The sequence below is a fragment of the Penicillium solitum genome (genome assembly GCF_028829755.1).
Source record: "Penicillium solitum strain IBT 25940 chromosome Unknown utg000004l_segment0_segment0, whole genome shotgun sequence".
Taxonomy (NCBI): domain Eukaryota; kingdom Fungi; phylum Ascomycota; class Eurotiomycetes; order Eurotiales; family Aspergillaceae; genus Penicillium; species Penicillium solitum.
In genome coordinates this window covers 3897091-3920897 of record NW_027072124.1, presented here as the reverse complement: position 1 = coordinate 3920897, position 23807 = coordinate 3897091, and the positions used below count along the sequence as shown (strand labels likewise).

The 23807-nt window shown below is 45.5% G+C and overlaps 8 protein-coding genes across 8 annotated transcripts; 3 read left to right on the top strand and 5 right to left on the bottom strand.

The window, feature by feature from the left end:
* Nucleotides 1-579: 579 nt before the first annotated feature.
* On the top strand, nt 580-2284 carry N7455_007519 (uncharacterized protein; the record flags this gene model as incomplete). Its single annotated transcript, XM_065605646.1, is given in 2 exon segments — nt 580-1590; nt 1604-2284. 2 exon segments carry the CDS (start codon nt 580-582, stop codon nt 2282-2284), a joined length of 1692 nt encoding a protein of 563 aa, XP_065461500.1.
* Nucleotides 2285-6197: 3913 nt separating this feature from the next.
* Nucleotides 6198-7218, bottom strand: N7455_007518 (uncharacterized protein; the record flags this gene model as incomplete). Its single annotated transcript, XM_065605645.1, has 2 exons — nt 6198-6236; nt 6301-7218. The coding sequence occupies 2 exons, from the start codon at nt 7216-7218 to the stop codon at nt 6198-6200; spliced, it is 957 nt and encodes a 318-aa protein (XP_065461499.1).
* A 2564-nt stretch (nt 7219-9782) lies between these two features.
* N7455_007517 (uncharacterized protein) lies at nt 9783-11271 on the bottom strand (the record flags this gene model as incomplete). Its single annotated transcript, XM_040956029.2, has 2 exons — nt 9783-11131; nt 11178-11271. The coding sequence occupies 2 exons, from the start codon at nt 11269-11271 to the stop codon at nt 9783-9785; spliced, it is 1443 nt and encodes a 480-aa protein (XP_040813610.2).
* Nucleotides 11272-16827: 5556 nt separating this feature from the next.
* On the top strand, nt 16828-17418 carry N7455_007516 (cysteine hydrolase family protein; the record flags this gene model as incomplete). The annotated part of the gene is made up of 1 exon (XM_040956094.2): nt 16828-17418. One exon carries the CDS (start codon nt 16828-16830, stop codon nt 17416-17418), a length of 591 nt encoding a protein of 196 aa, XP_040813479.2.
* Nucleotides 17419-17750: 332 nt separating this feature from the next.
* On the bottom strand, nt 17751-19175 carry N7455_007515 (uncharacterized protein; the record flags this gene model as incomplete). The annotated part of the gene is made up of 3 exons (XM_065605644.1): nt 18913-19175; nt 18382-18856; nt 17751-18329 (listed from the first exon to the last, which is right to left on the bottom strand). The coding sequence occupies exons 1-3, from the start codon at nt 19047-19049 to the stop codon at nt 17751-17753; spliced, it is 1191 nt and encodes a 396-aa protein (XP_065461498.1). The 5' UTR covers nt 19050-19175.
* Nucleotides 19176-19296: 121 nt separating this feature from the next.
* N7455_007514 (RidA family protein) lies at nt 19297-19755 on the bottom strand (the record flags this gene model as incomplete). Its single annotated transcript, XM_040956056.1, has 1 exon — nt 19297-19755. One exon carries the CDS (start codon nt 19753-19755, stop codon nt 19297-19299), a length of 459 nt encoding a protein of 152 aa, XP_040813525.1.
* Nucleotides 19756-20158: 403 nt separating this feature from the next.
* Nucleotides 20159-21288, top strand: N7455_007513 (threonine/serine dehydratase; the record flags this gene model as incomplete). Its single annotated transcript, XM_040955964.2, has 2 exons — nt 20159-20480; nt 20543-21288. The coding sequence occupies 2 exons, from the start codon at nt 20159-20161 to the stop codon at nt 21286-21288; spliced, it is 1068 nt and encodes a 355-aa protein (XP_040813593.2).
* Nucleotides 21289-21422: 134 nt separating this feature from the next.
* Nucleotides 21423-23556, bottom strand: N7455_007512 (putative plasma membrane antiporter; the record flags this gene model as incomplete). The annotated part of the gene is made up of 9 exons (XM_065605643.1): nt 21423-21799; nt 21850-21951; nt 22012-22378; nt 22433-22481; nt 22533-22936; nt 22988-23161; nt 23208-23323; nt 23380-23448; nt 23499-23556. 9 exons carry the CDS (start codon nt 23554-23556, stop codon nt 21423-21425), a joined length of 1716 nt encoding a protein of 571 aa, XP_065461497.1.
* Nucleotides 23557-23807: the final 251 nt, after the last annotated feature.

Sequence of the window (23807 nt, the reverse complement as noted above, 5' to 3'; positions counted from 1 at the left end):
ATAAGGCTTAGAAACGGGGGTAAAACGAAGGGTAATTTTCAAACCCCTAAAAGGGGGTTCAACTTCTGAATTCTCGGCATATTTGTACTGTTTGGGGCCCATTTGCGGGCCTATTAACCCGCAGTGGGCTTCTACTTAGGCCCATAGCCCACCGGTGGGTCCGAAGGTAGGGCCCAAAGCCCAGCCCATTTGCGGGTTGGGTTGGGCTGGGCTATGGGCTTTATGGGCTTTGTAGAGCTCTACATGAGAGGGCCATGGGTCTTCAGCGGAAGTTTGTGGAGCATGAGCCGTACGAGATAGATGATAATGACCATAAGCGTGAGGTGCACACGATTAATGTCTCGCGTCTTTGCCAAAAGGCTATGTGCTCACGGGATGCTACCTATTCTCAGGCTTAGCATACACCTGCATGTTCTGAAGTTCGCTGAATCTGTTGGGGTCCTGTACTCGCCGATGTACATACCCACAAGAGGAAAAGATTTTCGTGTGTTACGAGTTTATATTTAGAACTTCGGGTTGCCTATCCATTCTCCGCACTTCCCAACCCCACCTTGGCTCTCTTGAACACCATCAGTCAACATGTCGGAAGATCCATACTATAATCTCGGTTCATATCAATTACTCGTGAAAACAAGCTCTCCAGAGTGTCAACTCTGGTTTGATCGCGGCTATCGTTGGGCCCAAGGTTTCAATCATGGAGAAGCTGCCCGTTGCTTCAGGAACGCTATTGCACATGACGAAACTTGTGCCATGGCATATTGGGGTCTTTCTTATGCCATTGGACCTAACTACGACAAGGCCTGGACTCGATTTGATCGCTCCGACCTGCTCAAATCGACCACCGAAGCCCGGCACCTTCTTCAAAAAGCTCAAACATACACTACCCAAGAAGCCCCTGTAGAATTTACTCTAATTGAGGCACTGAAAGCTCGATTTCCACAATCGGAAGTGATACCTGAGGACCTTCGCTCTCTGGATCGAAGTTACGGGGAGGCTATGCGTCCGGTGTATGAAAAGTTTTCAGATGATCTAGATATTGCCGCTCTCACGGCAGAAGCCTTGATGTGTTTTACTCCGCGTGCTCTGTGGAACCTTGATACTGGAGAGCCTACCGGTCATCATACTGTACTAGCTCGTGAGATAATCGAGAAGGCGATGACCCTTCCAGGGGGTGCAGAACATCCCGCGTTATGTCATCTCTATATTCATTTGATGGAAATGTCCCCTTATCCAGAAATCGCCTTGCCAGCAGCCGATCGGCTTCGCTTTTTAATGCCCGAGGCATCCCATATGCTGCATATGCCGACACACATCGATATCGCCTGTGGTGATTATCGTAGAGCCGTCGACTCAAATCACCAAGCTATGCTTTCCGATGATAAGTTCTTTGCTCGGTCAGAAGGAACCAATCTCTACAAGTTATATCGGGCGCACAACATCTACGTGAAGCTGTATAGCGCCTTGATTTCTGGCCGCTCCAAGGAAGCGCTCTCTGCGGCAAACCGTCTTCCTGGGATACTTACCAGCAAGGTGCTTGCTATTTCTAGCCCTCCGATGGCAGATTGGGCTGAGAGCTTTCTCGGTGCGATTGTTCATGTCTTAGTCCGATTTGGCCGCTGGGAAAAAAATTCAAAATCTTCCGGTACCAGAGGACAAGCAGTTGTACTGTTCCACAACGAGTATGATCTATTACGGTCGAGGTATTGCACTTGCGGTGCTTGGTCGGGTTGATGAAGCAAAGCTTGAACAAGCCAAGTTTGAGGCGGCGAAAGCCCTCGTGCCAAGAACGCGTCTTAGTAGCTTGCCGGCTCTGGAGGCCGATGTACTGAATGTTGCATCGGCTATGCTGCAGGGTGAGATCCAGTATAGAGAGGGGAATTTCGAAGCTGCATTTCGGAGCTTGCGAGAGGCCGTTGCTCTGGAAGACACTCTCCCTTATTCGGACCCGCCGCCTTGGTTGCAGCCAACCCGGCATGCGTTGGGTGCCTTGCTCTTAGAACAAGGTCATCTTAAGGAAGCAGAACTAGTATACCGAGAGGACCTTGGACTGAGCGACAGCCTACCCAGGCGCAAAGCAAGATTGAATAATGTTTGGGGACTTCATGGTCTTCATGAATGCTTGACCAAGACCGAGAAAATTGGAGAGGCAAAAGTAATCGGCATCCAGAAAGACCTAGCTTTAGCCTCTGCGGACGTACCCATTGCTGCTTCATGCTTCTGTCGCCTTTCTGCCTCGCAGAGAACAAATGGTCTTCAGCTCGAGAAATCGGAATGCTGCCCCTGAAAGGCCGGAATTTGATATCTAGTCGTACCAATGAGGTTACCGTCTGGCGGGTTTCCAGTCTGTAGGAGGTAATACCAAGAGCTGATATTTGTCACTTTTTGAGATGAGCCGGAATTGACCACCGTCCACCACATAGTGAAGTTAGTACCTGATATGAATCCTGGCCTCATTCTTAGTAGTACCAATTGTAGTCCTATGTCGGAAAATAGAAGTGGTAACCCTAGGAACTGACTATATCCTTTTGGATTTTCTATACAAAGTCAAATCTGCAACTCTGTTGTTATAAACATCGAGTATTATGATTGGAAGTTCTATTTCCTAGGCATGAGCAACGTTTACCATTGCGACAAAAATAAAAATAATGTCGAGTACCATGTATGATATATGGTAGAAATACTCTGATCCCACCAATCCATTTCCTCCTTTCTTTTTCTTTTTCAGACGGGAGATACTTGGTGATGCGCGTAGAAGGTTGTACAGGGATGTGTAATCATCACGATAAGAGACAATGTCGTATAGAAGCCCGAAGGGTAGTGTCTCTATGATCAATTTAATGAGGGGTAGGGAAAGATCCATCTCACATACTTTGATTAACTAGGCCATAACTTAAGTAAGGTATAGCCACCCTGGCCACATGGCCTAGCCTCATTACCAGTCTTTAAATGGAGATATCTCAGCCAAACATAATAGCTTCCAGCAGAACTTGTCTAATGTTTTGTTCTCGAATTGCTGGCTAGAGATTGCATTCAAGATTCGTGCGTATCTAAAGAAATCAAATACCTGAATGAAGAACAACTCGATGTTCTATGCCATTAGAATCCACATCCCGTGATCGACAATTCCAATGCTTCTACATTTTCATCTACATTGGTCAAATGGGGCCCACTTATGCGCGTGATGTCAGTCGTCGAGCTCAAGATTGTGGTCCGTGCCGATCTCGTCGATCCTGATTTCCGCTTGCGGATGACGCGCCTTGCTCTTTAAAAGCCTTATCGTTAAGAGCATATCTATAGGAGAAACACATAGAAGATGGGATCTTTCATTATATGGGTCTACAAAATGGCAAGATATTGCAAAGTGATGCTGGGATTTCTAGGCCTACTCTCATGCCTTCACTCCAAAAAAGTATTTCATAACAGAAAATAATCACTGATGGCGGCTTTGTCCCATAGTATTCCATTTGATACCTGCCGTAGTTCTTCAAAGGTGGATCAGATATATGACAGGTTTCACTCCGTCATTTTGATTTTTTTCGTCCCAGGAACTTTGGTCCGTTAGAGAGTCAGTCTAAGCAAATGTCAGTACGGGTATTAAATAATGTTAGTCTATTTGAGACTGCCGAACCTTTCTAGTTGTGCAATAAAATCCACCTCTTCCCTTGATTGGGAACAGTGTCCAGCTCTACACCCCTCACAAAGTTCACTGTTGTGAGGGCCGCTGCTGATGACGGGTCCCGAAGGCGTCTCTACCGGGATTCCGTTCCATTTTTTTATCCGGTAGACAATTCGCTCAGCGTAGGACTGGTCCAGAACTGGTCGACTGACCCAAGTGCAAAATTTACAGCGTTGGTGGTATACCCTGGCATTGTATTTTTGCCCTGGGTATAGACGAATTGTGATAGCGATCTTCTTGCTTGACCATCCGCTGGATTTGCATGCTCGGTTATAGCACACAAAGCGGCCCATGATGTTTGTGTCATGCGTTCTGGTGCACCCCATGTCATTATCATCCTCGTGGAATTCGAAATGAAGATCTTCCTCGACCAACAATGCTGATATCTCGTCGTGAAGAGCTTGATACATAGACCATTTTGCTATGGGCTTCTTTCTTTTTGCTGGAACTATCTTTCGTGACATGTAGAGCGGCTAGAAGAACGAAACAATGAAGATATTCTTTAGACGATGAAGGTAACAGATTCCAGGATGCGTGTTAAAGAAAGTCAAAAGATCAGAAGGAAGCTCGTAGTGATGGTTTGAACAGTGCGGTAGCTGGTTTTTATCGTCAAAAATCTAGTATTTTCACAAAACTATGACAGCTATGAGGGCGGGCAAAAAGAGAGAAATGGAAGAGATGGATAGAGCGTAAATATAGGCCATCAAAAAAAGCAAAAACAAAAAAAAAAAGGTTTTGTAGGCTTGGCATCATGGTATCATGGTGGCTCCAATAGTAAAGCTTCCCCCCTAGGCTAGCGTTAACTGGGTTCAACTAGCGCGTACATGATTGCTGCCACCTGTCTGGCCAATCTCGAAATACCACGTAGAATATAGGCAAGGATTCTTGCATTTTTGGGCACCAATATGTTGGGCGTTGCATACACTGAGATGAAAAAAGTACAAATCCTGGCATCTATGAGCAAGTCTTCGGCGCCGTGGTCCGCTAAACAGATATATGGCAAAGCTCACACAAGACAAAGCTGTACTTTATCAGCTGGTTCCGTTGTTTGAGAATTTTATTGAATCCAGCGATTCTTTGGAGTCCGGGTATTCGAATTAGAACTCTCGCATAGTTCAAGTAAGGCAGTGTCTAGCTCCAATCAAACAAAGCCCCGCTCTATCTGGCGTCGACCTTTGATATCTGGGTACCAAATTACCCATGGTGGATGACGGCTCTTACTGATTTATCACACGCATGCGCCGATAAATGCAAGTATGTGTTGGGGCAAAACTTGCACTAATAACTAGGCTTTTAGTCTCAGTAAAAGGATGCCTCCTGCATGCATTGGATTCTCACATCGACGCGGAACACGGCTTTTGGTATCTGATCGTAAGAGAAGACAAACTTGGCAGCCAATGGGGAGAGATAATATGCGCCTTTTTAACAATAAAAGCATCGGAAAGCCCGCCAAACTTGCCTATGTGAAATTCGCACGTCGTAATAGGGGGTTCAACAAATTCAATACTTTGTAATTTCCAAGCACTAAATGCTTTCAGTCCAGCCGTCACATCCAATCATATATTCACTTGGATATCTAAAATAACTTCTGGTTTTATAGTATCAGCAGTCCCTAGTGAGGTTACTAGTAAGCAGTCCTTGTCAAGCTACAACATCCGCTGCCTACGGGTATTTGAAGCGACGACCTGAAGCTTCACAGAACACTTCATTTAAAAGGAATTACAATCAAAGGATATGACTACAAGAATTAATTATCAGGCCTGATTACAAATATTGAACACTTGAACCGAAATCTCAGAGAAAAGAAGCAGGTTTTCTCTTCGGACTCTATGCAGCCAAGTGGACTCTAGTACTAACAGGAAAACCAGCACAAGTCAAACATCGAGTAGTAAGTGGATCTTTGGGTTGCTAATTTTCCTCAAAACAATAATGTCTATGGAGAATCGACCCAGATATATCTCTCCGCCGTCGATACTGGAAATTTCGATACTAGAAGAAAACATCAATCAAGGTATCTACCAATCCATTCTCTATACATTTGATACATATCGCAAAATTATCTCTTTTCTTTGTTGAAATATCGTTTCACACAGCCTTGCCACAGATATCGGCGTAAGTGTAGATTGTGAAGTATAAGCTAAATTGATCTCCGTCCCAATTTGTCCTTTCCACCTCGCCATGGGCTTGAAGAGGAAGCTCTAGGACGAAGAGAAGCCAGTCTTTCTTTCCGAGCCTGAGATTCTGGGACCAATTCAGGAAATAAAGGTAAGCTCTCTTAGTCGCTCCATTTCTCTGACTTTTAACTCCCATTTTTCTTCACCTCCCCTTCCTCGTTTCTCATACGGTTCCGTTCTCATCCAAGCCATCCACTTCTGTACAACAGCTATCGCTCTTTCATCTGGTATCTCAAACCACTCTATATGGTTTCGAGAGCAGCCTGGGCATTTCTCTTCGATTTTTCTGTGCTCCAACAATTCTAGGTGAACCAGAGCCTCGACACGACAAATATGGGAAACCTCTCTCAAAGCTCGCTGGTCATCACTTGTCTCTCGCGCGAAGTCTGGAAAGTGAATTCCCATATTCTTCTTACATTGATTAGACCATTCCCTGAAACGGCGACGAACATTTCCCGAGCGTCCAATCTTAAGGTATCCAAAATTGCCTTGTTGCCAAAATATATACATCGAACCTTTAGACTCCAAATCACTTGTGGAGAGGCGCTTCGTAAGAAGTTCCCCAAGTCTCTCAGATAGGTTTCGGGTGATGATCTTTGACGTGTAGGGTTTGAATTTTTGGATTGGATTGACCTCGTTCAAACCCAAGCCCGCTTGCTTCTTTCCCTGATCACCAGATCGTGTAATTTCACCAATGCGTGGTTCGGCGATAGCGTCCAAAACAGACTTTTGAATAGTTGAAACTTTCTTAGACGGAAAACTTTTCTTAGCGGGCCCAGAAATAGCATGTATCAAAGCCTGTGGTCTAAGAAGTGCCATTCCTGGCCGGGAGAAGTCCATTGTCATCTCGTGCGGGTTTTTCGGAAGCCAGAATTCGATATTCTCTCGACAGAACCGCTTACTTGTGGTTTGTTCGAGAATGAATGAGAAGGAGCTGACATCTTCTGGCGATAGAACCTCGAAGTGTTCACCCACATCATGCATATCAGACCTGTCGTTGGAGGACAACTGGTTGCTCTTTCTGCGTCGGGTTAATTTTGGTGCTAGTTTCGTCTTCAAGGATTGACGCTTCTGGTTGTTTTCTTCGGTTGGTTCCTCTCCTTGAGCGATGAGAATTTGCGAAGTAATCTCTAGTTTTGCAATGAGGTGACTCCTCCCCTTCACCTCTACCTTGCTTTCAGTTGAGTGCTTGGTTGGATACAATAGCTTCGTTGCAGCGGCTTCATCGCGCCGGCTATTGGGGTGACTTTTATCAGTGATAGCAAGGTAGCGTGCATTATGACTGCGAGAAGGCCCTATGAGTGGTTGGGACCCGCATAAATCGTGAGGTCGACATTGCAGAGATTTTTCAAAGATTAATGAAAACATCAGTGGATATTGCCAGTACGCTAAGTTTGTTTAATATGTGCCCGATTGTTTAGACGTATTAGGAAGCTATATATATATACATCTTTAGATCAGAGGGAAATGGTATTTCGGGGCACAGAACTAATATGCGATGTAACCACACTAATGTCGGGCTAGTTTCAACTTCTGCGCTGGTGTTTTATAATACATTGATTGTTGCTCAAGCCGTTCCTCTCTCGCGACCTACGAAAATGAAGGTTTACATATTGTGGGTAGCAGCTCATGTTTGTTGATCTGCTGTCCATCTCCTTATGGATAGCAATATAAGATGCGTTAGCATTCTTGATTAAGAAAGTACGACTGGCGTACTTTCCAGCCGACCTCATTCGCAGGTTATTTCAAGCTAAGACCAGCGTATAATCTTGCGCCGCTGGAATGATCTTAAGCTATTAGCGCTGCCAAGTTCTGTGGCCGGCCGGGTCTATATGACAATGCGAAAGAATAATCGGTTCTTGAGTGCATAATTGGTATGTGGGCCCCTCTCCCTCAGTCCCCCGCCCCCAAGGGTTCGTGGCTCTAACTAGCCTCACATGGCCAGCCCCGAGAGCAGGTTCCGCGGTGTCGGGGGTTAAGTTCGATATTTCGATGGTCATGGAGAAAATACTACGTTGTGGCTCGAAAGGTTCAATGAGAGAAAATAGTCCTTCCACTCTAGACTGCAAAAATATTCCTGTTACATACCCAAAACTAGGATTATCACAAGTTTCTGTCTTTAAATTACCCCACTTGTCGCCGAGGTATTCCCATATATTTCGGCTAAGAACATGGATGCTAGTGGATGGTGTACTTGACGTAACATATTTTGTTCATCTTATTTTATTTTAGTTTGTTTATTCTCGTTTTATTTTTAGATCGGGACCAAAGATAGACAGAAAACCAATTGTTTGTGATATTTCTCACCTGTAGCGCCCTTGGTGATGGGTTTGATTAGCTCGCAAGATGTATGGTTAGCTCCCCTGCTAATGCAAGCACATTAATACAGATTTTACGCGAGAGTTTTGCCTTATAAGACGTGATGCAGCGCTCCGTATAGGAGGCATCGGCAATATGTTGCACTTAAGGGCACACTACCTTCTGGCTTAAAGGTGATGATTAAGTGCTGATCACTCTTGGATAGCTTATCTAACACGTAGGTTCTTCTGGCTAGAGCTTCACATAGAGAATGAACTAGATTAATTTCCCCGAAACTAAAATCCCGCAGTTTGGCCCCGTGGCGATCGCTACCTCGATGAACGGCCCGCAGCTGCCCGCTGATCCCGACTCTTCCTTCCCTCCCATCGGTGTTCCTATCGCGTGGAAGGGCATACCAAAAATAATGGAAAAAAAAGCGAGAATAACATATTTTTTCTTCTCCTTTTTCTTCATTTTTTTTTTCTCACAAAACCCCGGAATCAGTTTTGAATACCGCAATTATTAATGGGACACCGACTAACTAGGGTAGGTATACCTAGTTCGCCGCCGAGTTGCCTTGTTGCCTGTTAGGCTTCCCTCCTAACATTCTCGCCCTTGTGTCATAGAATCGCTAAGGTGCCTTCAGACCCTATCATTCTCTATAGAAGTATATAGGCGGCTACCTTGTTCGCTCTAGCGTATTTATGTGTCGATGATCCATTAGTGAAAGTGGATACACGTGGATGCAAGACACCAGCGCCCTGCGTATTTTCCCAATTGCACAAGGCAAGCACAGCCACCTCCTCTCATTATAGCGCTTGACCAGACTCCAAGACGTTAAACTGGCTGCACCTCGAAGAGCGCCTACGTGGTGGGGCGGCCACAACAGTAATGTTAGTTAATTACCTCCTAGGATTGGGGGCCGCTAGGATGAAGTTTCGCCTGTGAGTTTCCATATATGATTAATAAGATATATATTAGGATATACGATGTCTATTAACTGTTCTTGGTTTCTCTACCCGAGACCTTACTATTAGCACGTTAATCGACACTTATGCGGTAGAAATCACTGTATCTCGATCGTAAGGGCCGATCCTATAAGCAAGATAATCTCATTGATATTTGCCTTAGACTTGTACAAATGGTATAAACGGATAATGATAATGGACAAATGATCTCGATCACTCGCATCGCTCACTTCTCTGTCCAAAAATATCTTCAATTAGATTGTATCCGATAGTAGAGAGCGGAAACATTCGTTATAATTGGGACAAAGAAATTAAGACGAAGGTATCTAGATAGGACTGCAGGGTCTACGGGTTTAGAACGGTTGGCAAACAAATTATCATGGCCCTTTTATTACGAGGTCTATAACAAAATATAGACATAGGCAGTATACCGAGGAACTAATATTACTAACTTTCAGCCTATTGGTTATAAGAATAAAACGCTGAAGATAAATTGCTTGATTTTCATCAACACTAACTAGGTACATTCAGAAGCCCAAATGGCATAAACTTCACAAATTATATTCATCATCCAATGACCCGGCTGTTGTCCTATTAACTGTCGATTATGTTGGATGCTTCGACCTGAGTTTCGACAATGTTGAATTGCCATAATCAGGAGATCATTCAGTGCTTATCGTTGCAAACACACTTATTCCAGTCCCAGTCCTTGCATTTCGGATCCTTCTGGCAGGGCTTGTCGTTGCAAACGCACTTGTTCCAGTCCCAGTCCTTGCATTTCGGATCCTTCTGGCAGGGCTTATCGTTGCAAACACACTTATTCCAGTCCCAGTCCTTGCATTTCGGATCCTTCTGGCAGGGCTTGTCGTTGCAAACGCACTTGTTCCAGTCCCAGTCCTTGCATTTCGGATCCTTCTGGCAGGGCTTATCGTTGCAAACACACTTGTTCCAGTCCCAGTCCTTGCATTTCGGATCCTTCTGGCAGGGCTTGTCGTTGCAAACACACTTGTTCCAGTCCCAGTCCTTGCATTTCGGATCCTTCTGGCAGGGCTTATCGTTGCAAACACACTTGTTCCAGTCCCAGTCCTTGCATTTCGGATCCTTCTGGCAGGGCTTGTCGTTGCAAACACACTTGTTCCAGTCCCAGTCCTTGCATTTCGGATCCTTGTGGCAGGGCTTATCGTTGCAAACGCACTTGTTCCAGTCCCAGTCCTTACACTTGGGATCCTTGTGGCAGGGCTTGTCGTTGCAAACGCACTTCTTCCAGTCCCAGTCCTTGCATTTCGGATCCTTCTGGCAGGGCTTATCGTTGCAAACACACTTGTTCCAGTCCCAGTCCTTGCATTTCGGATCCTTCTGGCAGGGCTTGTCGTTGCAAACACACTTCTTCCAGTCCCAGTCCTTGCATTTCGGATCCTTCTGGCAGGGCTTGTCGTTGCAAACACACTTGTTCCAGTCCCAGTCCTTGCATTTCGGATCCTTGTGGCAGGGCTTATCGTTGCAAACGCACTTGTTCCAGTCCCAGTCCTTACACTTGGGATCCTTGTGGCAGGGCTTGTCGTTGCAAACGCACTTCTTCCAGTCCCAGTCCTTGCATTTCGGATCCTTCTGGCAGGGCTTATCGTTGCAAACACACTTGTTCCAGTCCCAGTCCTTGCATTTCGGATCCTTCTGGCAGGGCTTATCGTTGCAAACGCACTTCTTCCAGTCCCAGTCCTTACACTTGGGATCCTTGTGGCAGGGCTTGTCGTTGCAGACACATTTCTTCCAATCCCAGTCCTTACACTTGGGATCCTTATGGCACACCTGCTTGTCATTGCAGACACACTTCTTCCAGTCCCAGTCCTTGCACTTGGGATCCTTGTGGCAGGGCTTGTCGTTGCAGACACATTTCTTCCAATCCCAGTTATTACACTTGGGATCCTTGTGGCACACCTGCTTGTCATTGCAGACACACTTGTTCCAGTCCCAGTTCTTGCAATTCCAATCCTTTCGATTGCAATGGGAAGTCCGAACTGTATAGGTCAGTGACTGTTGTGGTTTTAACAGCGTAACACATACCTTCGAGGGAATTTGGGTTGGCCGGTGCGGCGAAGACATCGGTCGCCGACAGAAGCAGGAGAAACGCGCTTGCAACGAAGCCTTGAATCTTCATGATAGAGAGAGTGGTGGCTGGCAGCCAAGTTCAAACAAGTTATTCCTGAAATGATCCTGGAGAGATAGAATATAGCGCAGTGCTGAGAGATTTTCGATTGACAATGAGTTATGATCTGGAATCGGAATTGGCTGAGGATACAGGACAATTTTATACCCAAATTAATCATTTCGAAAGTTTATCCTTCGTATCCCAAAATAAAAAAAAACCTGTACAATTCGAGTGAAGAATGACTGTTCAAGGAAGAGTTCATTCTAGACCTTAAGTGGCGTGGCTCCTCATCCATAAATTATCTATATAGTATCATGAACCCGAAAGCCACTACCTGGAAAGAATGATGTAAAGCGGTCCAACCGGCTATGCGAAGCTATCTGGAGATATACGCCCCTTTCTTCCTACCACGAATAGACTAGTGTATGTTACCTTAAGAACAATACTTCTTAAAATCTATACCTTGGCTTCTTTGTGGATCATAGATCTAGATGAGTCAATGAGATGAATCTCACATCATGATCTCGAAGATCTTCTGTTTGCCGCCATCCGAGATACAAGGTTCTCTTCTCATTCCAGTTGAAATGCAGCCATTAAAAGTTAGGGCACCGTGGGAAAAAGTAAATTTCTTGCCGTGGATTTAGGAAGATCTAGGGCTAGATAGGTGAGCAATGGTGGTCCCGTGGATGGCAGTGAGACACCTGGAACTTTGGGGCGATGCCAAGAGCGCGGCCGATGCCAAGCCTACCGCGGAACAAATCCATTTTGGGGGAATCCTTGTCACGCCCCAGAACTCGATCACTTCGTATTCAGAACGTTCGGGGCCTAGCACATCTATACTTTGTGGTATACTTTGTGGAAACTTATTTTTAAATCTATGAATATTTTAGGCTTAGCCAATGCCTCGGAAAATACTGTCACCTGCAAACCCATGAAAGGCATACGGTGATCTGAAAACAAGTTACGCAAGATAATGATTAGTTACTAACGCTTTAGTGCCTTAGGATACTGGTCTATGTCAATGCAAGTTGATATGTTTGTTGTATGAGTGTTCGCCACGAAGTTCTGAGTTCAAGCAAGCTCCTTCTAGGGTGAAAGTTATTAGGTATTAGGTATTAGGATACAATACGGAGGAGCCTCTTTATTCTATGTTTTGTTTTTGTCTCGGAGCCGAAAACTTGTTAAAGCAAGTGGACTAGTATTGAGATCTCCTGGCTATGAGAGGTTCATGCTCCCTTTGGAACACGGTAGCGGAGCTGAAACTACCTTAAAGCTCATTATGTAAAATACAATATTGATAGTAAAAGAAACAAGGTTTGGAAAGCCCGAGTTGACATCTGGGGTTTGTCTGGACCTCTCTCATGCAGGGTTCAGCAACAGCTTATATAACGTCACGCTTCGGGCCCAACCCTGGTTGAGGCTTTCTCTCTTTATTCTCTTTATTTAGATACTTGTTTTCTTTTTGCTTTTTGCTTTTTGCTTTTTTCCCCGGATTTTGTCGCATTGGCTCAACGGTCTCGATCTAGCTAAATTGCCTGTTCGGTGGCATTTGCTGCCCATATTGATGAAGGATGAATGGAAAGTAAAGCTTAACACAGCTATAATAACCTGCTCTAGATACGTAGCTCAATATATCAAGGTTTGTATAGGTATAGATTAACTTTCAAGACATAGATACAACGTGCATGCATATATGTCCAGACATAAGCAATTGATAATAACATGATCATGAATAAACTCCGAAGGCAACATAAGAACATTTATCGGCGTCAAGGAAGTGAAAGATACATATTCTAATTGGCATACATTATGGTTGAACGTGAACTAAAAATGCTATTTTGGGTCAGCTTGGTTCTTTATTCCTCCTCGGCCTCGCTGTTGAGCTAAATTGACAAAGGACGTCGCTTCCTGTTCAACATAATTAAGAGTTTTGGAACTATTTACTGCTGTTTAGTATTCTTGGGCCTGGGCAAGCAATTTTCCCAAAGAAAAAATGTCTCCACGGTTTGCATGTGTGGTGTGGTAATGAAGTCGCGTGTTTCCCAGCTCGTGTCGATTTTGACTTTCCGCAACCCAGTTTTGGCCAAGACATTTACTTTCATAAGCGCATCACTATCATCACTAGCTTAAATAAATCGGTTTGGTCTTAGGATCAAGTCCAGGCACTTCGAGGCCTTTAGTTTGGTGTTGTTTAGCCCTTTTAAAATGGCTGTCTTGGCTGGTAAACAGGCGTTAACTTGGCTCCTCTGAGTTCGACCACGGTTCGTTATCCTAGACACCCGTCATTTCGCCTGCTTTCGAGCCACGTCGGATCAGGTGCTAAAATTAGCAGATAAAGCTCCCTAGATTGATGGAGATGTCACTATTATATCATCTGATATTGAGTGGCGAGTCCGGTACCCTGTAGCTATCCATGGAATCCCTTGTGTCAATTTCTAGTTTGATTAGATAGTATCCGCTAATAGAAAGTCTCAACTTAACAAATACCACCCCATACGAAATAATGGGCCGAAAGTATGGCATGTACTTATGGATGTGTACGAAGACCCATAGCGCTCACAGGTCAAACCTCTCTTTTGGGGTGATGTGTCAGCGCATGAAGAACCGGCATACCGAGGATTTATTAATTCTATATGTTTGGTAATAAGTTCATGATCAAAATGCATATGTAGATTAGGGTTTACCTATAAGCTTTCTTGTCACCGGATATTAGCTGAGGTCTTGTCAAGTATTCTACTGACGTTTCATGCCACGATACCTAATTATGGGCTACATGAATCCTTCTCAAAGTCCGTCAGAAATGATTGATAGAAGACATAATCAAATTTGTAAAAGGTTAATGGCAATAAAATGACGGTTGTAGCTCCTCTAATGACCCCAAGAAAATAAAGAGTGCCAATAACATGGAATCACGCTCTCCTGTGTCTACGAGGGCCTTCTGGAGATTTAGAATGATCACCGGAAAGTCCGAAGTCCATCAGTAACACTTCATACAGGTTATCAAGTTCTTTCATACACCCATAGCACTCGACAACTCTGTCCTTCAACTTCTGAAAAGCCACTTATTTTTCTTGGGAAGCTGTACAGTCCTCGAAATGTTTCAAATCTTGTTGGATGCCTGAGGCATCACCATGTGATAGAACATGCAGATAGCTTCTCTCTCCTCTCCCTCTCTCCCTCTCTCTCCTCGGGATGCGCCAGATCAAGACAATACATGCAGTGCTTTCTCCATTCAATCTCCATTAAATCTTCCGACAAAGCTTCTCGAAGCTTACCCATTTCCACCATAAGCTCTTCCAAGATAGCGGCCATCTCAGAAGAAATCCCTTCAAAAGCACTGATCAGTGAATTCAGAATACGCTTATAGTATTCATCCAGATCCGTTTCGATGGCGTTGATATCAGATTTGTAAGGTGTTCCCTGCAAGACCTCCCGATGGAAGGTTTGAAACCATGCTAGATCAAGTTCCGCATCCTGTTGTAACTCAGACTCACCATGGCGTTTAAAGTCATCCAAGGTATTTTCCCATCCCAACCATTGGGTAAGACGATCATGGGCCACTGAGCTGTAAGCAATTGTTTTGGCGTCAAAGCTGTCCACATCTGAGCACAACCCTCGCATGAAGTCCGCGCCGTCTAAATCCCCATAGCCAATTGTATCCTCAAAAAGTAGTTCCAGGAAGGAAGTTTATTGAGAATTGTTTCAAAGTAACGAAGGAGGTCGCAGCGAATTCTTCTTTTCTGCTCCGTGTATGCGGCCCTTGCCCGTAAAGTCCCAATGGCATTGCTTTCCTAACATCAATGATCATTAGAGATATTCCTTTTACAAGCGGGTAAGATGATTTTCTCACAGAATTAGTAGACTTCACTTCACAATTATCAAATAAGCCCGACATCAACAGCTGAAATAGTGTTTTGCTGTGCTGTTATTTTGCCTCTGTGGATGCTTTTTCGTGTGTGCAAATAACTGATTTGCTGAGCACTGTAGCCTTTGAAAGGTGGTAAGCTCAAATTGACGGCGGCTCAGCCACGCCATAGTTTCCAAAGTAGCCTCGAGAGACTGTGAATTGACATTCTCATTAACACTATAGTTTAGTTTGTCACTGCAGTTGAATTCTGTCAGGCAGAAGGCCAAAGCTGCTTGCCACAATTGAATCAGCATGGAACATGTTTCTTTCAGGTTCTAAACCTACCATGCATTCTAAACAACGTGTGCCAAGGTGTTCAGGTTTCGAAAACAAAATTGGAGGCAGAAGGGATGCGTCTTTTGAGCGAAGACACGCGGTTGCAGATACTCGTTCGGCAAAAGACATTCCTTTGCGTTGGTAGTCATCGTTGGTAAGAAGGTCAAGCAGGATTTCCAATGCAACTTTCCAAATAATCACTCCCGCTGTACTTAGCGGAACTGGGAATCCTGTCATATCTTCCCCAAATTTCCGTTTTGTCCAATCGAGAACGCAACCAGCAACAGCAAAAATATGCCTTTCTGATCCAATTTTCTGATCAATTTATTTCGAGAAACAAAAACCCCTAGGAATAAAAGACCCATTCAGTTATTGCATAGTAATTGGATGAGGCTCACCCAGGAAGAGAGATGTGAGGGAATACAAGCTTTCAAAATATGATCCAGTCTCAAGTATATCCAAGAAATGGAACTGAGTAGAAGGGGTGCTCCAAATTATCTCGTTTGATGTCTGAAGGCATGTTCAAGGCATGTTCGGCAAGGAATGAATGCATAGCACTAATCAGACGTTAGCGTATCACTTTCTCCTGTGCTGTGAGTGGACCCTTTCTTCCTCCCCTGCGAGCTGGTGGTAATGACATAGGACGGGATAGACCTAGGGAGTTTCTCGGTCGGCTACCAGTGTGTGGTCTTTCCTCCACCTAACTATACTATAAGCGCGTTCTATAGAAGAAATAGATATTAGAGGCCTTTAAAGCTAGTCGATCTAAGCTTAATAGGTATTATTCTTAAGCTAATAATCTTCGAAGAAATATCTATAAATAAATTTAAATTCTTCCTTTCCAGTAATTAAAGTTAGAAATAGTAAGATACCTATCGACTTACTTTTAAGTAAGTCTTTATTCTATATTAAATATAGACTAGAGCTAGTGGTTAGAGATTTCTATATATGTGAATTTTACATACATTGTCGTACACGTCCTTTTTCTGTCAAATAAAAATAAAAATAAGAATAAAATACCGGAAAAGGTAAATAATGGCTACAAGTTCAATATCAAGTGGATATACATGGCGACCTCTGGATACTCTAGCCCTGGAGGGCTGATCTAATTCTTCATCGGACAGGCTTGGAATACTATTCCTTGACTATCTGCTTCCATCTAATCCCCAATTGTTTGTAATATAGTCCGGATTTAGACTATTTCTTACTAAAAACGCCCCGGTGGGCTGTCAAGGCCGGGAAAAGCCCACCGGCCCCACTATATTGCCCCTCTTTATATATCACATCACCATATCACATCTGGAGAAAGGGATCACACTTCTATACTTGACCATCCTTCCAACCTCCAATCTCAAACAAACCTCAGACCTTTATCCCTCATCATGTCTTCCGTCAAATCCTTCCGTGAACTCATCGGCATCCCCCCTTCCTCCGCCTCCACTACTGATTCAACTCTGATCATCATCGACGCTCAAAACGAGTACGCCACAGGCCTCCTCGCCGTTGAGAAGGTCGCCGAATCTCGCAAGGTCATTGCCAAGCTACTGGAAAAATACCGACAGGGCAACGGCAAGAACATCGTTCACGTCGTGCACGAAGTGCCTGCCGGTGCACCCGTCTTCACTCCTAGCAGTGCTCTCGCGCAGGTATTTGAGGAGCTCACGCCCAAGCCAAACGAGAAAGTGGTCACAAAGAACTTCCCTAGCTCCTTTGCTAAGACCGATCTTCATGAGTACTTGCAAGGACTAGGAGAAGTGGGCAAGAAGATTGTACTAGTTGGCTACATGTCGCACGTTTGCATTTCTACTACAGCACGTGCTGGTAGTGAGCTTGGATACGATGTGGTCGTTGTGCGTGATGCTGTCGGTGATCGCCACATTCCTGGTGCGGACGCGGAGACTGTAGTCCGTGTGGTTCTCAGTGAATTGGGCGATGGCTTTGCCACAATTGTCTCTGAAAGTGAGATCAACTAGACATGGGTCTATTACATATACAAGTTACATGAACAATTTCAATAATGCTGTCTAAATTGAACCGGTCTCGTCATTTGTTTGCAATTATGATGTTTCTTAGTTAAATTAGAGAGACTCCTCATATTGTAGAGTGATCGTGCGAGAGTTGTATGGGTTGATCACCGGCAAACCTGTCATTAGAATAGCATTGCGTTAGAAAAAGTAGAATATGGTTCTTGGTGTTCGCTTTATTTCTCTCCCTGGGCTTTGTCCCCGCCCCTTTAGTGGCTAGATTCAAAGCAATGGGACTCAAGGATATAGCCGAGTTGTGAACTCAGAAATTCTTCATTGACTCAATTCCACCAATTCTCGTCAGTTTCTAATAACATTCCACTTTGAGAAACCCAATTGGTAACGCTAGGATCATCTGATCTATCTCTTCGAGAATATATCAACAGACGTCGAGCCAATTCCGGATTCGAACTAGCACCCCAGAGATTCTTATCGTCCGGCATGGGGAACTGTAGATCGGAGAGGCGCAAAACTACACTATCAGGCTCATCAGGCTCTCCTAAACTACCCCTTCCACAAAGCCGAGAGACTTTGTACAAGGCCAATCCAAACCTTTTCATTTCTTCGACTCCCACCCACATACACGTAAGGGACTCCACATTTCGGTACCTCGTAAGCATATTAGGATAGTAGAAGATATTGTTTCGCAGGCAGGTTGCGACCAGAGCGGAAAAGATTTGACGATCGGAGACACTCAGGACCAGGCCGAGGTTAAGTTCGAGACCAATCGGGGTCGACAGTAATGAAAATATGACACATAGAAGAATGCCTTGGTAGGTTGCAATCGGCCATCGTGAACTCGGGCTATCTAACCCTTCGTTATCTTGCTCTCCTTCCACAGGCGATCGTGCCCAATTTTCCTACAAATCAGCGGTTAATGAATTGAAAGAATTTCGCCTGTGAGCGACTTACCTGTTGTGCCGAGATCGCTAATTTCAGTTTGGAGTGTAAGTTCCGGGCACCTTCTTGCGCCGCCGGGCTCCCACTGACCCAGAGACCGATCATTATCACTGCCTGGAGCAGTAATTGGGGCTCGTCAGCGACACTGAAGGTATGTCGATGCAGAATTGGCCAGTGTTGGTGGAAATGCGTGAAGTAAAGATGTATGTAATGGTCCACTTGGGCGATATGCCCGATGGGGGTATTAATCCGATCATCTCCACTACCGTACTCCCGAAGTTCTTCTTCTAGATCTGGCTGAGCAGGCTCAAGGTGGACTGGATCATCAAAGAGACACAAATGTCCCTTTGAGGAACACTCTGTACATGGCGAGCCCCCCTGGCACCGTGCTTTGGTCGTACGACATCTTATGCAGGCCTGTGTGGCGCGAACGAGAGAGCGTCTGGGGTCTTCATGATCGCGACGAATATGACGTCGAAGACTGTCACTGTATAGGTATTCATTATTAAATGAAGCTGATCTAAACTTCACAGATCACTCTACCTGCGAGAAAAGACGCGGTCACAAATAGAACATGTGCGCAGATGACTTCCACGATGTTGCGCTTCGTGGCGTCGGAGATGTTCTTTACGACGGTAGGTCGAGGTACAGCCAGGGACTTGACATTGAAATTTGGGCATATTCAATCACTAGAGAGCTGAAATTAAAACAAAAAGAAATTGCCGTGTGAACACAAGTATGTTCAAGCCCACCGGATGCACAGTCATCCCACCGGGTCAGATGTGGCGAATATGAGAAGGGGTTGGTGCCTCAGGTATTAGGCAGACATGAAGTTGCCTCGTCTTGCCTCATCTTGCTTCATCTCTACTCGCCAAATTTCCAAACAGAAAGGGTCAATTCAATATGGTCTGTGAATAACCCTCACACCTAATTCTCAACCGTAACCAACGCTATACATTTGATTTCAACAATCATCTTCGGACTTGGCAGCTCCTTGACTCCGATCACCGTCCTCGCTGGCGCTCTCTCAGCATCAGGGTAAAACTCATTCCACACCGCATTCATGCCAACATAATGCGCATGAATGTTGGGTAGGAACACCGTTGCATCAATAATACTTTCGAGTCCGCTTCGGTCGCCGCTGGCGTGCTTGATGGTAGCCTCGATGTTGTGAAGAGTGGCCAGGGTCTGTTCCCGGATGTCGAAGCTCACAGTCCCGTCTCCGTTGTCTTTGACGCCAGCGAATGTGCCATCTGGACGTCTGCAGGCCGTACCGGATACATAGAGAGTGCGAGCCTGGGTGGCGGGAGCGAGACGGCCGTGGGGATAGTTGGCGAGGCCTGGGTTACCGGAAGGCACAATCACAGAGTCACCGTTGGTTGACATAGCGAGGAAAGTAGGGAGATATGGATTGAATGTTTTGGTAGCGGAGTGTGACAATAAATGAGGGGACTTTGGACTGAATCGATAAGTCCCAACATCTCGGCGAAATATCCAGTGGCCGGCGATCAGCAATGCGATGACAACTATTACCGTTCGGATCTCGGGCGCAGCGCCTAATGGGCAGCTTATCAATTCCTAGTTTAGAGCTGACGATCTTATATATCTGTCAACGACAGGGGTTGCCTTTCTTTAAACCTATCAGCTGATCGGCCTGAGGGGTTAGTTCTCGGCGAACCTCCATTTTGCCGCGTTATTCACTGCCCACAAAACCCAGCGTGCATATACAGCTGAACTTGAAGGCTACAAAACTTACAATAACCTGTGCTAATTATTCGAAAAGTCCATCATGGCAGAACTTTCGACGTGCCTTCCATTGACCAGAGTGTCCACCCTCAAGGCCCATGAGCTGATCAAACCTCTTATCCACCGCACTCCGGTACTCACCAGCAAGGCATTGAACCAAATGGTATCAACTCCTCAGGCTCAAGGAAAGGGAGATTGCCAGCCTGCAAAGCCGATCATCCGACTATGGTTCAAGTGTGAGAACTTGCAGCGCATAGGAGCTTTCAAAGCCCGTGGTGCATTCCACGCCATCGAGAGGCTGAAGCAAGATCCTAGCTTCACCGAGAGTGGCGGTATGGAAAAAGGCGTCGTCGGATTCAGTGCAGGTGAGAAGCCATCTATCTCCTCTGTCTCCTTCATGTCGCAGCGCTAAGCCTCGTCCTTGCAGGTAATCATGCCCAGGCACTCGCTCTCGCTGCTAAGGAAAGTGGTATCCCAGCGTACATCGTCATGCCTGACATGACGCGGCCGAACAAGATCGCAGCTACGAAGGGGTATGGGGCCAACGTGATTGTCTGTCCACGTTTCGAGCGAGAGACTACCGCCGCCAATATCGTTGCCGAGAAGGGTGCCCGTCTTGTACCACCCTTCAATCATCCAGATGTCATCCTCGGACAAGCCACTGCCGGCCTGGAACTCCAAGAGCAAGCCGACAATCTCGATGCTATCATCGCGCCCTGTAGCGGTGGAGGGTTATTAGCAGGTACTGCGCTCAGCTGTGAGGGGACGTCTATTCGGGTCTTTGGTGCCGAGCCCGAGTTCGAAGGGGCTGACGACTGTCGACGCGGGTTCCTCACGGGCGAGAGGGTCACGAGTGTCAACACAAACACCATCGCAGATGGACTGATCGGCGTTGTCGGCGAAATCCCCTGGAGCGTCATCTATGAGCGAAAGCTCGTTGATGGCATGTTTGCCGTGTCTGAAGAACAGATTCTCGAGGCGACAAGGCTGATATTGGAGAGGCTCAAGATGGTGGTAGAGCCTGCTGCTGCGGTGACACTGGCGGTGGCTTTATATAATGAAGAGTTTAGGCAGATGGTGGAAAAGGAAGCAGGCGAGAAAGGTTGGGACTTGGGACTGATTTTGAGCGGTGGAAATGTTAGCGCTGATGGACTGGCAAAGCTGTTCGGATAGTCATGAACTTGAGAAGAAAAATAGAGATTTACCCTTTTATCAATGCATGCGAGATAACTCTTATTGTGTACATATGTAGCTATATCTATAGGTTATACAGTATCACCCGAGAATCTGTCCTACATTGGTAATCATCAAACTACATTTCTGGCAGATACACTCTGCTCTAGTTCACGCGACGAACCTTTGGTCGACACCCTTTCCAGCGAGCCCCTGCAGCTAGCTTCCCCGTTGCGTAACATCATCGTGTCTGTTCCCTCGTGTTCTTGATCACCAGTATCAGAATAAGGGCGCTGGTTCGAGGCACAGGAAAACCGGTTGTTTAGTATAACAGAGTGGCCACGGCGATTCACCACGCTGTTGTTAGGAACAGGCTCATTTTCGGATAGAAGAATGACTTCCACCGGATGGTCTCGGATAGTAGGAACTTTAAACCACTTATAGAAGCAGTTCAGGACGGGTATAGACATCCCATGGATGACGATGGAGAAGAAGACAAGCCAGTATACCACTAAAATCAAAGGTCAGTATACATCTTCATTGAGTAGAAGGATATCATACCCGGAATCATAGCTGCAGTCAAGGTGTTGATCTCCGTGTCACTCTCTCCAGGATCTGGTAGCAATCGTCGTGCATACTCGACATATGAAATAGCGCCCACTCCTAAAACTGGTTAGTATTGCACTTGACATAGAAAATCAAAATCTCTTCTGGATAACATACCAATTGGGGCAAAGTATCCCATAAACAAGGCCTCTTTCCAAGTTTCGCAGACCTTAGGCATGAATCGATATCCCATCATGATCGCCGGGATCCGACGGAATATCAGAATCAAAAATCCGAGCCCGACCAGTCGAGCGATGGTGATTCCATTCTGATTGGACATGTGAAGTTGATCCCATGGCATGATAGCACCGAGGAACATGAAGGTCCCAATATTCAAAATATTTTCGATTGTGGAGTTGAAGGAGTCATGTCTCTCTTCGACTTCGAAGTGGTAAGACCCATCCCAGTTCAATGCACAGCCGGCAACAAAGCAGGCGAGAGTTTCATCGGAGCCAAAACAGCCGCAGGTACCGACGATAAACAACTGCAAGATATCCTATCTTAGCATATGCTCCACTGTATCTGAAGAATGACTTACACCCAGCGCAACTGGATATGAGAAGAAACTCTCCTTGTCAATCCAACGTCTGTGTATATCATTAGCCAGTTTGTTAAACCGATGGCATATATGTACATACCTTTTCGAGGCCAAGTTCAAGGCTTTCCGGCTCAGGAATCCGACCAGTACACCATATCCAGCGCCCATGACCAGCATGTATAACACTCCCTCAACAGCCCAATGCGCCAGAGCTCGACCGACATCTCCACCAAATCGACCTGTATCTGGCTCACCAATCCAATCACGACTCTGTTTCCCATGACCAGCTGTTGTCTCCACACCCGGGGTATCGGAATAACGAAGAATGGCAATGGAGAGAAGTAAAAATGGAAACCCGAACCCGTCATTCCCACCTGCCTCGGCTGAAATAAATTCTCGAAGGCGTCGTCGAACGTATTGATCTGCAAAAGGGCCTTTGGCGATAGCTTGTGAGAGCACCGGGTCGATACATATAACACACGATCCGACGATGAGAGAAGTCAACTGTGTGAAGGTCAGTGTGAGCGTAGGTCAAATTGAAGAAAATGAACGCACAAACGATAGATTAGGGATCATTAATTTGATACATGCCGACGTCATCAGCCACTGAATTGTCATCAATGGCAGTAGGCAGATGGTGAGTTCGACCAGATGAAGCCGAATGTATCGTTTCGGTAGCTCGTAACCGACTTTGACCATAGCGATGCCAATCACCAACCGAGTTAGTCCCTAGTATTATTAGCTTGGTGTTCTGCTTTGCAGCGAACCGACTTACATAGGCAATGTCGCCAATTTCACCACTAGCGTTGTCGGTGTCTCCTCCCCACTGACTGACATTGATCAACTTCGCACCGAAGGGTCCTATGATAGCCCCAACTATAAAAGAGGGTACTGAATATCATCAGCGACATCCATATTCGATACTATCGGGTTGAGGGATGACATACACGCTTCACCAAGGTACCATTTTTGCTTGATTTTCAAAGCGATAAAACCGAAAACCAAGACGTATATTCCTAAAGCTATTAATCAGAGAAAATACTAGATATGGCACTTCAGGTCTTACCTGATAACGAAAGGACAACATTAAGACTACTAATATCCAGAATTGGGTGTAGCATCATGTTCTCGCAAGCGAAGAACCGATGTTATGAACAGAATACAAAATAGTGATACAGGCCTTTGTAAATCGCGCGAATGCCGACATGATGATTTCCTTGAAGAATGCTCCCTTTTCCGTGTCTAAGATTACTATTCGAGGTCTCTTATCTTGTTGACCTCATCCGCAGCTTGCATACATCCCGGAGCAAGGGATGTACTGTTTACGCGTCATATATTGAGGGCAAGTACTTTCGCTCAGGAAGATGTCAAACTG